Genomic DNA, 15,956 nt, shown 5'->3' with positions numbered 1-15,956 from the left:
GTATTGTGGTCGCTACTGACTACTTAACACGCTACTGTTAAACAAAGGCACTTCCAAAAGCCACCGCAGCATTAACAGCATCGCCTTACGTCGCGGGGCACCAGCTGTCGTCATAGTTGATCATGGCACAGCTTTCACCGCAGAGATGCTGGAGGAAGTCTTGTGATTAAGTGGCACGGAACATTGTAAAACAACGACTTATCACCTGCAAGCAAATGGGCTGTCTGAACGACTCAATAAGACAATTGCAGACATGATGTCAATGTATGTGGACATTGATCACAAGAAGTGGGACGCCATTCTTTCTTACGTAACTTTTCCGTATAACACTGCTGTTCAAGAAAGTACCGGTTTCACACCTTTTCGCTTAGTCTACTGTCGCGAGGTTGCGACGGCGTTCGACGCCATGCTCCTGCCCGGCAACTTAGGAATCTACCACACGGACGCCGCCAAATTCGCGCAGTGCGCAGAGGAGGCCCGTCAACTCGCTCGTCCCCGTATTCAATATCACCAAACTGCAGACGCACGCCGCTACAATCTTTGTCACCGTGAAGTTATCTTAAAGCCTGGTGATGAAGTCTGGGTGTGGACCCCTATCCGACAGCGTGGCCACTCAGAAAAGCTGCTTCGCCGCTACTTCGGCCCTTTCAAGGTCGTACGATGTCTCAGCGACGTTACTTACGAGATTCTCTCAGAAGGCACTTCGAGATAATTCCGTCGCCCCCCGCAAACTGAAGTCATTCACGTTTCACAGCTCAAACCATACTTTTCACTCTTTGAATCACCTGTGGGGTGACTCACTTCATTGGCGACTTTGCGTCTTTCTTTTTGTTTCCTGTTTGCCATACATTCTTTTCTAATTTTCTTATTTCTCATTTCACTCTTGACTCTACAACTGACTACGTTATTCCGTCTTATGCCATTCATTTTTCTTGCATAGTAATTTTCATCTCATATTCTTTTTTTTTTGCCTTCATGTACAGCATCAAGACGATACTTCTTGGGAGAGGGGGGTAATGACGCATGCTACCAATGATGAATGAGCCATTGTGGCTCATACTCAATTTGGGCTGAGAAAAAGAAGAAGAGAACATTTTCGTTGCTTGGATTCAGGTCAATTCCTGGCTGTCGGTCTTGTTTTGCTCTAGACAATATTGTGTAGAGGACGATGAGTGTAACTATCTTCATTACGTTAAGATCAGAACAAGTAATAAAAGAAGAGGTCGATGGTGCACTTCACCACGGGGACGGCGGCTCGTCTTTTTCTCAACATGAAGTTTTTTCATATTTCAGCCTGTTTATTTAGCTACAACTGTTATTCGCAGTGTCGACGGGAACGAGCGCATCTTATCCAAACAGTGCTCTCGATTTATGTCAGCTATTGGCCAGTAATCTTTTGCGACGTTGGATGCCCGAAACATGACACCCAATGACAGATGCCTGCCTACTGACGATAGTGAGAACCGGCCTCTGTTTGAAAAGAGGACACCTCAGAAGGAAAGCAACTTCGTGCTGTGCCTGTAGCCTTTACGCATTGCTGCGATATCTGGCTGTGCAGTTCATAGCCCTGTCTTCTTTTCACAGGATGTGTTCTTTCACCAACTGGGTGCTTCATGACCCCTGTTATTTTACATTCCATTGTATGGTACTTAGCTTTTGGTCAGGTTGTTTTGGTACTCTTCTTGTTTCAACCCCATATGTTGGAACTGGCACTGGCTGTTACATACTTTTATGAGAGTGGTAGATTTCCTGACATTATTTTGGATTGCCTGCCAAATGTGCTCCAGCCAATTCGTGTGAAACGTTACATTGATCACTGTATAGTGAAGAAGAAAGACGATACCATCGGCTCGACTATAATCAACACAAAAAAAAAAGGCACGAGATCGGCGATCGAGCACCGTCATCTGGGTCCGCCTGCGTTCCTTTCGAGCTACCACCCGCTTTCTCAGCTCCTTCAAATAAAACCTTTTACATTTGATGGAGGTGCTGGGTAACTACATAAGCTACGCTTTGTAACTCGGATCCCGGACCCGCCCATCGACTATGCATGTTGACGCTGCCCAACAGACAGCACCTCTCGTGGCCGCTACTTGCCCCGGCCCGGTTCACCAGCGAGAAAGACCCCTTGATCTTTTTGGGCCCCGAAGACCAGGACGTTGAGGGCTGGCTGTCGTCCTATGAAAAAGTCAGTGGACCAAACAGGTGGGATGACGCTGCTAAGTTGAGCACCGTCAACTTTTACTTGGCTAATGTGGCAAAGTTGTGGTACACAAACCACGAATCCGAGTTCGAAAACTGCGCCGCTTTCAAGCAGGCAATATTCTCGGTCGCCCTGCCGTGCAGAAGTTGCGCACCGAACAACGCCTGTGTACACGGGCACAAGAGCCTGGCGAAAACGTTTACCGCCTATATCGAAGACATACTTGATCTCTGCAGGCGGGTCGATGCCGCAATGAACGAAAGTGCCGAGATCCAGCACATTATGAAAGGTGTCGATGACGACATATTTCAAATGCTCCTTGCGAAGTCTCCTGGCACGGTGTCTGGAGTGGTAACTCTGTGCCAGAGCTACGATGAATTGCGACGGCACCGCCTATATCGTTTACCGCCTATATCGAAGACATACTCGATCTCTGCAGGCGGGTCGATGCCGCAATGAACGAAAGTGCCGAGATCCAGCACATTATGAAAGGTGTCGATGATGACATATTTCAAATGCTCCTTGCGAAGTCTCCTGGCACGGTGTCTGGAGTGGTAACTCTGTGCCAGAGCTACGATGAATTGCGACGGCACCGCCTATATCGTTTACCGCCTATATCGAAGACATACTCGATCTCTGCAGGCGGGTCGATGCCGCAATGAACGAAAGTGCCGAGATCCAGCACATTATGAAAGGTGTCGATGATGACATATTTCAAATGCTCCTTGTGAAGTCTCCTGGCACGGTGTCTGGAGTGGTACTTCTGTGGCAGAGCTACGACGAATTGCGACGGCACCGAGCTCGCACCCGTCGTCCGTCTCAGCCAAACCAACACAACAACTTGCTGCACTGGACATCGTGCCTGACCACTCCCGCCTTCTAGCACAAATGAAAGACTGTGCGTGAGGAGGTCGCACGTCAGCTGTCCCTCCTGCAGTTTTTTCAGCGCCAAGAGCTCCTGCAGCAGCAGCAAGTGCGACCACCGACCTCGTTAGCTCCCATGCTCCGACATGTGCTTCAGGACCATATTGCCGAGGCTGTGCCAGTGCCCTTTCAGCAGCAAATTGTCGCCGTGCCTCTTAGTTATGCTGACGCAGTAAAGAAGCAGCAACCACAACAGCCCTCGCCGTTCAATGGACTGCTGCATGTCCCCGCTCCTACTCAGTCTTCTGTCGCATGGGCTCCTCTTCTCGTTACCACAGTCTCGACTCAGCCGTATGCTGCGTGGGCGGCACCCCTCGCTGCAAATGCCTGGCAAGTGCGCATTAACCGGCCGATCTGTTTTGCATGCGGCGGCCCTGGCCATATCTCCCGATACTGCCGCCGTCGCGTACCCAGCTACACAGACGCCCGATCACGGAGCAACTACATGGACCGACCCCCTTCTGGTTACGAAAGTTCGGATCATCAGTCAAGCACGTCTTCCCGTGACTATTCGGCAACTTCGACTCATCGCTCACTTTCACCCAATCGTCGCTCCTTGTCACCCATGCGTCCACGACCAGCCCCCCAAAATGAGGGAAACTAGCCGTTGCAGTTCAGGAGGCAAGAGCTACGCTATCGAAACGTTCAAATCCTCGCACTTTGCCGTCAAAATAATCTTTGCGACGTAAGATTACTAGCGTACATAACACTAATCAGGCCTAAAGTTGAATATGCTTCACCAATCTTGGACCCATATCAAAAATACCTCATCAACGCACTTGAGTCTCTTCAAAATCGCACAGCAAGACTCATTCGTTCATCCTACTCATATGATGTAAGCATATCCGCCCTAAAAGAAAAATCTAAACTACTATCCCTCTTACACCGTCGTACGATCTCCAGCCTTGGTCTTTTTCATAAGTTTTTTTACAGTTCACTTAACCGCATGCCGTACATCACCCCACCGTCAAGAGTATCGCAACGCACTGGTCACCCGCTACAGGTTTCAAAACCGCGCACACACACTACTGTCTTCTCTACTTCATTTTTTTCTCGTACAGCGTCGGAGTGGAATGCCCTTCCGCACAATGTTGTATCTACAAATAACCGTCACATGTTCTATGCTGCTGTGTCTTCTGTTTTACCAATTTAGTTGCCATTGATTGTACTTAACGCAAGTCATTATTTCTACAGTGTTCATTGTTTGTTATTATGGTATTTATTTATACAGTGTTATTTTTGTGCAAGATTTTCAATGATTATTACGTTATATTGCCACATCATGTTGTTTCTTCTAATGTTACCAAATTAATTACTTAGCGCATGTTCTCATTTTCACAGTGTATCAACATACTTTCTCCTCTTTTTCCAAAGTCCTATTGATTTTTATTTTCATTTGGATTTACCCATTACATGTTGTCCCCACCCCTTATGTAACACCCCTATAAACGGGGCCTTTAAGGAAATAAACTGAACTAAACTGAAATATTGTCGAAGTTTTTGTAGACGGCCCCCATGCATACGCTCTAGTAGATACCGGTGCCACTGTGTCTGTTATAGACTCCGAACTTTGCCACAAGCTCCGAAAGGTGACCACGCCGCTTGATATGATGTCCTAACATGGAGCAAATAGAGAACCTGTTCGACCTATAGCCACCTGCACTGCCCGACTCACAATTGCATACCATCAAACTGTTTAAAGGCGAATCTCATGGATGCGTAAAGCCCATTGATAATGAACAAATTTTTATCGTGCAGCAAGAATCATCCCTAAGTGACCTCGCCACCGCCACTGCTCTTAACCACTCTGATCTACAGGCTTTGAAAGTGTTCGATTCGGCACTCGCAGACGGACTGTCACCATCTGAATGATCTGAACTCCTCTGACTGCTGTACCAGTACCGCGAATCTTTCAATGTTGTTGAACCTTCACATGGCCGCACTTCAACCATTCTACATTACATCGATACTGGCTCCCATGTGCCATTGCGGCATCGACCATACCGTGTTTCTGCGGCAGAACACCAAGTTAATAACGAACAGGTGGACGATATGCTGCAACGGGGTGTCAATAAATCTTCACAAAGTCCATGGGCCTCACCTGTAGTGCTTGTTAAAAAGAAGGATGGTTCCATTCGCTTCTGCGTGGATTACCGGTGCCTAAATAAGATCACTCGAAAAAACATGTAACCTTTACCCAGGATTGACAATGCCCTTGATGCTTTACAAGGTGCCGAGTTTTTTTATCAATAGATTTGTGTTCAGGGTACTGGCAGGTCCCACTTGCAGATGCCGATCGACCAAAAACAGCCTTCGTGACACCCGTTGGTCTATATGAGTTTAATATCGTGCCCTTCGGCCTCTGCGATGTGCCTGCCACCTTCGAGCACATGATGGCCTTGGTTCTTTGGGGTTTGAAGTGGCAAATATGTCTCTGCTATCTCGACGATATTGTTGTTTTTGCGCCAGACTTTGCAACACATCTCGAGTGCCTGAAACACGTCCTCACGTGCCTGAAAAATGCTCAGCTCCATCCCAACCTCAAGAAGTGCCACTTCGCTGCTCGGCAACTTATGATTCTCGGTCACGACGTATTAAAAGACGGTACACTTCCAGACCCAGCTAAATTACGTGCTGTCGCTGACTTTCACAAACCAACGACTATGAAGCAGTTACAGAGCTTCCTGGGGTTATGCTCCTACTTTCGCTGGTTCGTGCGCAACATCGCCTTTATCATTGCGCCTTTGACTGAACTTCTAGGCAGCGCCACTGATATTTCGTCATGGTCTTCTGAGTGTGACCAAGCCTTCCGTACCCTTCATCATCTCCTCACTTCACCACCAATACTGCGTCCTATCGATCCTACGGCGGCAACTGAGGTCCACACTGACGCCAGTAGTGTCGGCCTCGGTGCGGTTCTCGCGCAACGCAAGCCTGGATTCGCTGAGTCTATCGTCGCCTACGCCAGCAGAGCTCTCAGCAAGGCTGAATCGAGCTACAGCGTCACCGAGAAGGAATGCTTGGCGATCGTTTAGGCACTTGTCAACTTCCGCCCATACCTTTATGGCCGTACTTTTGATGTAGTAACGGACCACCACGCATTATGCATGTTGTCTTCGCTCAAGCATCCATCGGGTCATCTTTTTTGCCCGTTAGGCTCTTTGGCTTCAAGAATACAACATCCGTGTTGTATATCGTTCCGGCAACCGGCATACCGATGCTGATGCACAGTCGCGATCTCCCCCATCCCAGGACGTTGCATCTGTTCCCTCAGACAACACGTTGTCTACTCTTGACAAGGACACGATCTCTTCTGTACAACGCAATGACCCATAGATTGCTTTGCTTCTTGACACGTTATCCAAGGCACCGACACTACAACCACTCGAACCCTGCGCCGCCAGGCTCCGCACTTCAGTATTCGGGATGGCCTTTTGTACCGGCGCAACTATTCAGCAGATGGTAGGAAATGGCTTCTAGTCATTCCCCGAACGCTGCGCTCTACTATCTGCGGGTCGTTTCATTCCGACCCACAATGTGCTCACGCCAGTGTTTTCAAGATCTAGGAGCGCCTACGAAAAAGGTATTATTGGCGTGGAATGGTTGTCTTCGTCCACCAGTTCACTTGCGGCTGCCACGAATGTCAGCAATGGAAAAACTCGTCACATTCTGCAACAGGTTCATTGCAGCCACTTCCATGCCCAGACCACCCATTTGACCGATAAGGAATTGACCTCTACGGACCACTACCATTGACAATGGCAGGCAACCGATGGGCTATCGTGGCTGTGGATCATCTTACACGGTACACCAAAGTTGCTGCTCTCCCCACAGCTGCAGCACAAGACGTCGCAACTTTCATACTCAATAGTTTTGTGCTACATCATGGTCCTCCTCGCGAACTTCTCAGTGACTGTGGGCGTGTTTTCCTCTCTAATGTAATCCAAGCACTTCTTCAACAGTGCCATATTGTACGCCAGAAAAGTACAGCCCACCACCCATAGATCAACGATTTGACTGAGCAGTTTAATCGTACTCTGGGGACATGCTCATGACGCATGTCACTCCGATCAAACAAACTGGGACCTCATTCTTCTATTTGTGACACAGGCGTATAACACCGCTACGCAAGTCACTACTGGGTTTTCTCCATTTTTTCTCCTACACGGTCGCCAACTATCGAACATCATCGACACTTTGCTGCCATACTCGCCAGATCCCTCCGAATGCATGCCTGTCTTGGAAGCCGCTCGTTACGCAGAAGAGTGCCGCAAGCTAGTCAAGCGGCTTACTACAGCCGACTAACAGCGCCAGAAAGAGACCCGTCACAACGACCATCGTGCTGCACCAACGTTCGTTCTGGCGCACTTGTATGGCTGCATGTACCGAACCGCCCTGCGCCCCTGGTGTATCACTGAAGCTACTCTCTAATTACCATGGTTCCTACCGCGTGGTCGAGTGTGCCTCACCCGTGAACTACGCCATTGAACTCATGGCTCCACCGAGCGACCGTCGTCGGCGTGGACGTGATAGTGCTCACGTAAACCGTCTCAAGCCCTACTTCGACCCGCTTGTCCCCACGTGTTAGATTGCCAGGATGGCTTCATCTTTTTCGCTGGGAGCAACTATAGTGAAGAAGAAAGACGTTGATACCATCGGCTCAACACAAGAAAAAAAAGGCATGAAATCGGCGATCGAGCACCGTCATCTGGGTCCGCCTGCGTTCCTTTCGAACTACTACCCACTTTCTCGGCTCCTTCAATAAACCCCTTTACAACTGTATTTTATAGGAAAAGTAGTCTTCAGTGGATAATCAGGTGTGTTTAAATGATGACCAGGCTAAACTCATTGCATGCTGTAAAAGATAGCTAATGTCAAATAATTTTGAAAAAGTTCTTGATATGCGAAATATGAAAAAATGCAAACCTGTTCATTATGCAAAAGGTGTTGATAATATATGACTATTAGAGCTAACAGTGTACAAATATTTAGGCCAGTGGTTAACTAATAATATTTGCTTGGAAAACATGGTGCAAGCCGAAGAACCGAAAACAAAGAAAAGACAGAAAAAGTGCCATTTTTTTTTTCGTGATAACGTCTTGGGTAATTATCCTTTTCTCAAGCAGAAAATCTAGCACGGCAAGAAGCAAGAGTGATCAAGTGTGCATAGTCCTGAGCCCAAATGGAAGGAAAAACAGACTGGAAAGGGCCTACTGCAGAAGAAATGAAGCCTAACAGTACGCTATGTTGCGATATTCAGTGCATCCTTACTTGAAAGACATTGTCGTTCTTCTCAGTTTTTAAGCTTGTGCCATGTTTTTGAAGTAATGATGACCAACTCGTCCAACATAGTGAATGAATAATCTTTTCTTGGACGAAGCACACAGATGCTGTTGTTTCAACTGTTTTTTTTTGAGAGGCCATTGAAGTAATAATTTACATCTAGCGTTCGTTTATTAATATTGAATCCCTTCGTTTGATCGTTGTTGGAATATGCAGTGTTTATTTGGGACCCATTCGCTTTTGCAAATATTAAAAAACTAGAGTGTATAGAGCATCAGGTAGCTAGCATATTAACTGGGCTGGTTGGTAGCTTGTTCATTCTGACAGTATATGGCGGACGTGCACACACTATAAAAAAGACAACTGGGGCACTGTGTGGTTGGCGAATTTTAGTATTCACGTTTGTGTGCACACTGTGATAGGAAGTTAGGTTCATTTTTAAATCATACATCTGTGGGGAGTGAACTGCGAATCGGGCGCAGTGGACCACTCTCAGTGGCTGTGCCCAACTGTTTCAGCCAATTAAACTTTCAGCTCGTAAATGTCTTTTATGGCATTAACACTTCCAGTTTTTTTTTTTTTTCATTTACGGTTATCAAACAAGAGAAGGGCATGCTGTAACTGTAGTTTCCTTCAACACAATAAATGGGTGTTTTAAATGTTCTTTAAAACAGTCATTCCTTTAAAACAGGCTGGAGTAACCTTATTTCTGAAATGGTTACTCAAGAGTTGTCAATATTGTTTAAAAAAATATCTTAAAATGGGTGTTTGTATACTTTTGCTTGTCCACTAGCAGTGTCTGTAGAAACATCTGTGATTGCTATGACCTTGTATTGTGTCCATTTGGTGAGGTGCCCTATGGTGGTATATGATGCAGATGGAGGAGCTGCAGGAGCTGGAAGCGGAGGAGAAGAGGTTGCTTGCCATAGATTTTGAGGGTGAGAACTTTTTGTCATGCCATGAAGCAAGGCATTGTTTCATACGATAACCAAGGCCACCATTCCTTATTTAAAGGCATTAAAGAGCTCGTTTCGCAGAAGTTTCAGTGTTGCCGTGGGTGTTGTTGGCTGTGAGTGAAAAATAATCATCTTGTGCGTGACTCACGAAAAATCGAGAAAGATGCAAATGAAATAATAAAAATTTACGTCCGGGTGAGGATGGAATTCAGACCTTTTGCATGGCAAGCAGGTGTTGTACCGCACAGCCTGCTTGGAAATACACTTAAAATAAATAACTTCCTCTGCTTGGAAATGCAATGAAAGTAATGCTTTAAAAACATGTATACAGGCTTCAATATCTCACTAGTATTGCTAGGTACAGTACGGTCCTCTTTTAGAGGGAACACCCGAGTGCGTGGCCGGTGGTCTGCTAACTGCTGGCAAGATTTGGAAGTGGGGTGCATGTCCATTGCTTCATCAAGCTAGTGCTACTTCTCCGCCCATGCACTTGGCGTGCGCGAGGGAGCCATGATCCTTCGTGTTTTTTGTTTTCGCACTGATACCAATTCTGCCTTCCACTTCTTTAATGAGCCAATACTTCATGGTTGCAAAGGCGAGCTTAGAATGTTTAGTGCATCAAACTTAAATCTGTTGTCAAGAGCGGCCAGTTGGAGTATGTTAAAAATAATGCGGGTTTAACAATGAGAGCTTGTGAAAAACGGTACATTTTTTTTTGTGCTTGTTGGAAAGCCGATGAGCAGCAGGCAGAGTGACAACTAGAAAAACTGCAACGCGAAAATCGCTTTCAGGCGGAGACATAGCAGAAGAAACTGGGTGCACGCTGCTCCTATGTTCATGACCTACATGTAGAAATCTCGCCGGCCAGAAGTTCGAGTGTTCCTTCTGACAGTGAACCACACTACAAGGGCACACCTCCAATGGGCATCACAACATGTGATTATCATAACTTTATGGTTTAAAGCCAGCCACCCAACAAAAGGTACACATATTACTGCGCATATTCCCTTCAGAACACGTAGTGGGTGCCTAGGAAGTTTGGAATGATTTCATGCGCATAATTTCTCAGGGTTTTAAAGCACGATATCCATTACACAGAATGCAACCATATGCGAAAGCTTCACTGACACAAGCCACTTTAAAGTTTGTTGATTACATTGTAGTAATCTACAATTTAAACTTCCCGAGTAATAGCATACTATAAAAAGTATGCATTAAGTGGTTGAACTGGGGACAGGATGTCACTATCGCGTTTAACTGTTGCAGGCAGAGCTTGCGGTTTGTCCAATTTTTAAATAAAAAATTTACTCTAGGTGGGAATTTTCGACCCAGAAAAATTATATTAAGTACAGTTTAGGAGGCGAAAAAAATGTCGGTCACTTAAGTAAAATTTTGGTTGACACTTTATTTGCAGGTAGAAGCCAAACAGAACAGGAGATCAGCAGTAACATCAAGAAAACAATTTATGCGATTAACAATTTGCACAAGGTCTAGAGAAATACTAACATTACTACAAATGGTGAAAAGTGTCCAACCTCGCTACAATGAAATGGTAAAAACTTTATTCAAGTGAAAGTTTTATTGTAGTGAAATTGACAAAAAGTATTGCCGACCTGAGGTAGGAAAACAAAGGAATTTTTATTCCCTCTCAAAAAAAGTGTCGGCTGCTTCCTTATCCTTGAAACATTGCCACGCTGCATTGAGAAACATGCTGAAACAATGGCCACAACATCCTTCATCAATGAACTTGGCAGTTGCTTTAACACGCTAACACTAGGAGCTGTGTGCGGTCCAAATCAGACAACTTTGAGATGGAGGCATGGTATCGTGGAGCAGTGACTTATTCTATGCTATTTATATTGTTGTGGTTGAATATAAGATGGCTGGGTTTATTTATAGGGTGAGGATGAGATTGGGGAGTCGCAGTAAAGATTGAGTCTTCAGGCTGCCCCAGACAACCTCGTCTTCCTCTTCCACATCCCTGGCACATACTACAGCCCGGCTCATACTGTAGCAATCTCCGGTTCACAGATGAAGCCCGCTGGGCGAGTTTAAGTCACTGGAGGGATGAAACTTCTTTGAGACTAGCCACATGCACCAACTGCGTTTTATATGACCGACGACAAGGTGTGGTCAAGCATGTTACGACGTACGTCAAGTCACTCAAGGGATATACAATGAGGAAGGGGCCTGTGTGCTGTGGTAAAAACTTCTGGTATAAACCACTTTTCCGTTGGGGGGTCCACAGCCACACAAATTCACCCTTTTCAAATGAAATGGCATCATGTCATTGATCGTACCGCTGCTTGGCGCGATCTTGTGATGCCAGTGTGCGCAGGCGAGCAATGCGGCGGGCTTCTTCAGCCCGGCACAATGTTTCTGCCACGGACTAGTCGGCATGGAGCTTAAGTGGCAGGATTATATTAAGGGAGCTGCGCGGCGATCTAGCGTAGAGCAGGTAGAAGGACGTGAAGTACGTGGTCTCGCGCTTTGCTGTATTGTATGCGTAGGTAATAAACGGTAAGATCTCATCCCAGTTCTTGTGATTCGACGAGATGCACATAGCGAGCAAGTAAGAATTTAATTCGTACTTTCTACAAGACCATTCGTCTGAAGATGGTATGGTGTTGAATGTCTGAACTGCGAAGTGCAGAGGCGAAGCAATTCTTCCATAGCGTCTGCGATGAATTGGCGACAACTGTCACTGATGATTACTTGAGGTGGACCATGGCGAAGAACAGCAGAGTGTAACAAAAAGGCAGCGATGCCATCAGCTGTGGGAGATGGTATCGCAGTGGTTTCGACGTATCTGGTAAGGTGGTCAACACACACTATTATCCGGCGGTTGTTGTTCGAAGATTGCGGAAACGGGCCTAATAGGTCAATCAATCAATCAATCAATCAGTTTATTATCATGTCATAAAAAGATGTTACAGGGAGTAAAATATACAGACGAGGGTCCCAAAGTACACGACTGCAACGGGACCCTCGGTAATGATTACAAATAATAAAAGCACAAGCAGCTGTTAGAATCGTAGAAACAAAAATATACAAAGCAGAATGAAAACTAAAAGGCATGGAATCAAAAAAACAAATAATACAGCATAAAACAACACAAAGAAGATAGATTAGATCAACTATTTAACAGGTACTCTTTTAATGAGTTTTTAAATGAAGTTATTGAAACTTTGCATTTTAGCAAAGTGGGCAAATTATTGCATATGGTGATGGTACAGAAGAGAGAAGATGATTTACTATGGTTAGTTCGAACCTTAGGAAATAAAAAGTTACCATTATTATCTGCAAACCTGGTTGTGTTAGTATTAACTAACATCTTGGGATTAATGAAATTAGCAGAAAGTTGATTTCTTATTTGTTTATGCAGAAACATAATTAGATTAAACCTGAATAGGTACCTAACAGTTAAGATTTTATTGCATTGAAGAAGGGGAGTGGCGCTTCTGTCGCGAGAACAGTTAAAAATAGCGTGAGTAGCTCGATTTTGTAGATGTTGTACGGATGAAACATGACACCGGTAAGTATTCCCCCATGATGCAATGCCATAAGTGATATGAGAATGAATGAATACGAAGTAAAGTGAAAGGAGTGCTTTATGAGAAAAATATGAGCGAGCTTTGAGTAATGCGCGAATGCCGAATGCTGCCGTTTTTCTAATGTGAGCAATATGTAGAGCGAAGTTAAGGTTAGCGTCGAGGTGAACGCCAAGAAAAGATACACTGTCGCTGATATTAATCAAAGGAGAGTCAACTGTGAGCTGTGGTGAGGAAGTTAAATTGCGTTGAGCTGATCTAAAAACCATAAACTTAGATTTATTTGTATTAATAATTAAGAAATTTTCCTGGCATCATTTTGACACGCTACAAAGTACAGCATTTAATTTATTAGTGACGTCAATACATCTATCAGCAATGGAAATAGTAGTATCATCAGCATATAAAACGCAGTGAGTCATGTGTATAATGTCAGGAAGGTCATTAATGTAAAGTAAAAAAAAAGTAATGGACCCAGTAATGACCCTTGAGGAGCTCCTTGATTTATTGTTTTAGTAGAAGAAAATGAGCCCGATATGTAAACAGTATGCTTTCTGTTAAGGAGGTAACTGTTTAAAAATTTGAGGGATGGACCTGTAATACCGTATGATTCGAGTTTCTTGGATAAAATGAGATGATTAATGGTATCGAATGCCTTTGTGAAGTCTAAGAAAACTGACCCTACTACAATTACTGCGTCTATGGAGTGTTCGATGAAGTCTGATAGGGAAAGAATAGCAAGGTTGGTAGAACTTCCAGCGCGAAAGCCAAATTGACAGGGCTTCAGTATATTAAATTTAATAAGATACTTGTTTAGCCAAGTTATTAATAGTTTTTTGATGACTTTGCTCAGGGAAGAAAGAATACAGATGGGGCGATAGTTAAAAGTAGATTGCTTGTCACCCCTTTTAAAGATCGGAAGGACTTTAGCTATTTTTAGAGAAGTAGGGAAACTGCCATGCTTGAACGCAAGGTATATAATTATAGAAAGTGGTTCAGAAATAGTGTCTACTGCAAGTTTTAAGTGTCGTGCCGAGATTTTATCTATACCAGGGCCGGTTTCTTTGAGACTTTTGATTGCTGTAGAAACATCATCAGGGCTCACGGGGAAAAGAAAAAAAGAATGATTAGAACGTTGTAGATTACAGCAAGAACTGCTATGTTTTTCACTAAAAAATTCGAAAAAATAATTACTAAAAGCATCAGCAACACTTTCAGGGTTATCATGTGTAACGCCTTTATATATGACTTTCTGCAAAGGTGAACTATGTATTGATCGATTTAGAAAATCGTTTAAGAGTTGCCATTGTCTTTTAGAGTTGTTTTTTTCACTAGATATTTGGTCATCACAATATTTTTTCTTGGCATTTTTCAAGAGACACGAAAGAACATTCCAATATTTTTTATAGCGTGAAGCTAAAGCAGTGTTAAATGATTGTCTTTTGACTTTTCTGTACAAGTTATCTTTTTTACGCATACTTTTTAGCAGTCGCTCAGATAACCATGGTTTCTTAGGATATTGGTACCTCTTTTTACATTTGACTGTTTTAGTACATTCTTCTACGGCTTTAAGGTAAAGGGAAGAAAACTTGTTGAATGCCTGGTCTACTTTGCATAAGGACGTAACACTGGACCAATTAGTTTTAATAATGGCATTGAAAAACAATTCCTGGTCAAGTACGGAAGTAACATGCATGAGTGAATCAAATGGTTTCACGACGTTGAAAGCAAGAAATATGGGATAATGATAAGTGATGTTCACATGAATTACTCCTACAGAGGGAGAGAGCGAGAAATTACAGATGGCATGATCAAGCAATGAAGCAGCACCAGAAATAGGACATCTAGTAGGAGATGAAATGAGAGACTCAAAACCGTATGCACTGAAGCAGTCATTATGTTCTGTGCATGTACAATTGTCTGTGTTAAGCAAGTTGATGTTGATGTCTTCAACTAAGACAACGCGCTTGCCTTCAGATGATAACTGATGCAGAATGGTATCCAGGCGAGAAATGAAATTCCTCATATTTGAAGAAAGCGAACGGTAAATACACCCCAGAATAATGTTGTTATTATCGTTTAAAAAAGAATTATCTAATTCAATCCACACGGATTCGCAATGCGAGATGCCTAAGGAAAGATCTTGTCGGCGGGTGTAGGACAGATCTGGGGCGATAAATATTGCTGAGCCACTATGCTGTCTGAACAACGATGACAGTACTCAGCTTCGTACGATGACGGGCCGAACAGATTGACGTCATAAGTGCAGAGCCATGTTTCAGAGATGCAAATGATGGAGAAAGAATGCGCGAGTGAAACACAGCACTCGTGTTGTCCTCTTTGCTTTCCTAGCCTCGTCTTTCGTTTCACTTTTCTTCTAGCATCTTCGTGCTCGTGCTGCAGCCCTTATTATCATGAATTCTAACCAACTAGCCCAAATAGCCGTTCTTCTTGAATCTATAAAGTTATATATATTATCCGAATTTTTGCGGAGGCTTCGCGCGTTGAAATGAACCAAGGAGTGATTACTATCATCTAGCATATGTTTAGTCTCGTCAGGGGATAGCAAAGCCATGATGATAAGATGAAAGTGAACGAGTGTTCAGCACGAAATTGGGCGTAGGACTCAGTGGCTATGAAAAGATGCTAAGATCACTGTCTTTGATAATGCGATATACTCTGCCGTCACCAGACTTCTGCGCCTTGATCTGGCAATTGTCTGTCCACAGAAATTGCCATTTGTGTGCTTTTTTCAGAGTTAGGGCCTTAGAAAACAATACTTTGTTCTCTGGAGACAGGTGATCATTTGCATAGATTGCCTTACTTGAGCTACCGGAGAAGCCAACATCAGAAGTGTTCGGACGGGTCTTACGTGCTTTACGAACGAGGTCGTTTTTCTTTTCATGGCAGCAGAACCGTGCAACAATGTTCTTTTCATCTGATTTCGTTGAAACTCAATGAACTGTGTCAAAGTCGCTGGGCGTGACAGGACACTGAATAGCTTTGCCAATCTGCATCACAATGGCCGCACAGTTCTCA

The 15,956-nt window shown here is 44.3% G+C and overlaps 1 protein-coding gene across 8 annotated transcripts in view; it reads left to right on the top strand.

The window, feature by feature from the left end:
• Nucleotides 1-15,956, top strand: part of LOC119181217 (DNA excision repair protein ERCC-6) — a 794,400-nt gene that overhangs the window by 105,825 nt on the left and 672,619 nt on the right. For all 8 annotated transcript variants that reach the window (XM_075882812.1, XM_075882811.1, XM_075882810.1 and 5 more), the window contains exon 4: nucleotides 9,288-9,348. In XM_075882812.1, the coding sequence (XP_075738927.1) occupies nucleotides 9,288-9,348 (61 nt within the window). The remainder of the gene's footprint in view (nucleotides 1-9,287; nucleotides 9,349-15,956) is intronic.

This window comes from Rhipicephalus microplus, unplaced genomic scaffold (assembly GCF_043290135.1).
Source record: "Rhipicephalus microplus isolate Deutch F79 unplaced genomic scaffold, USDA_Rmic scaffold_14, whole genome shotgun sequence".
Classification (NCBI taxonomy): domain Eukaryota; kingdom Metazoa; phylum Arthropoda; class Arachnida; order Ixodida; family Ixodidae; genus Rhipicephalus; species Rhipicephalus microplus.
This window is presented reverse-complemented; position numbering and strand designations above follow the sequence as displayed.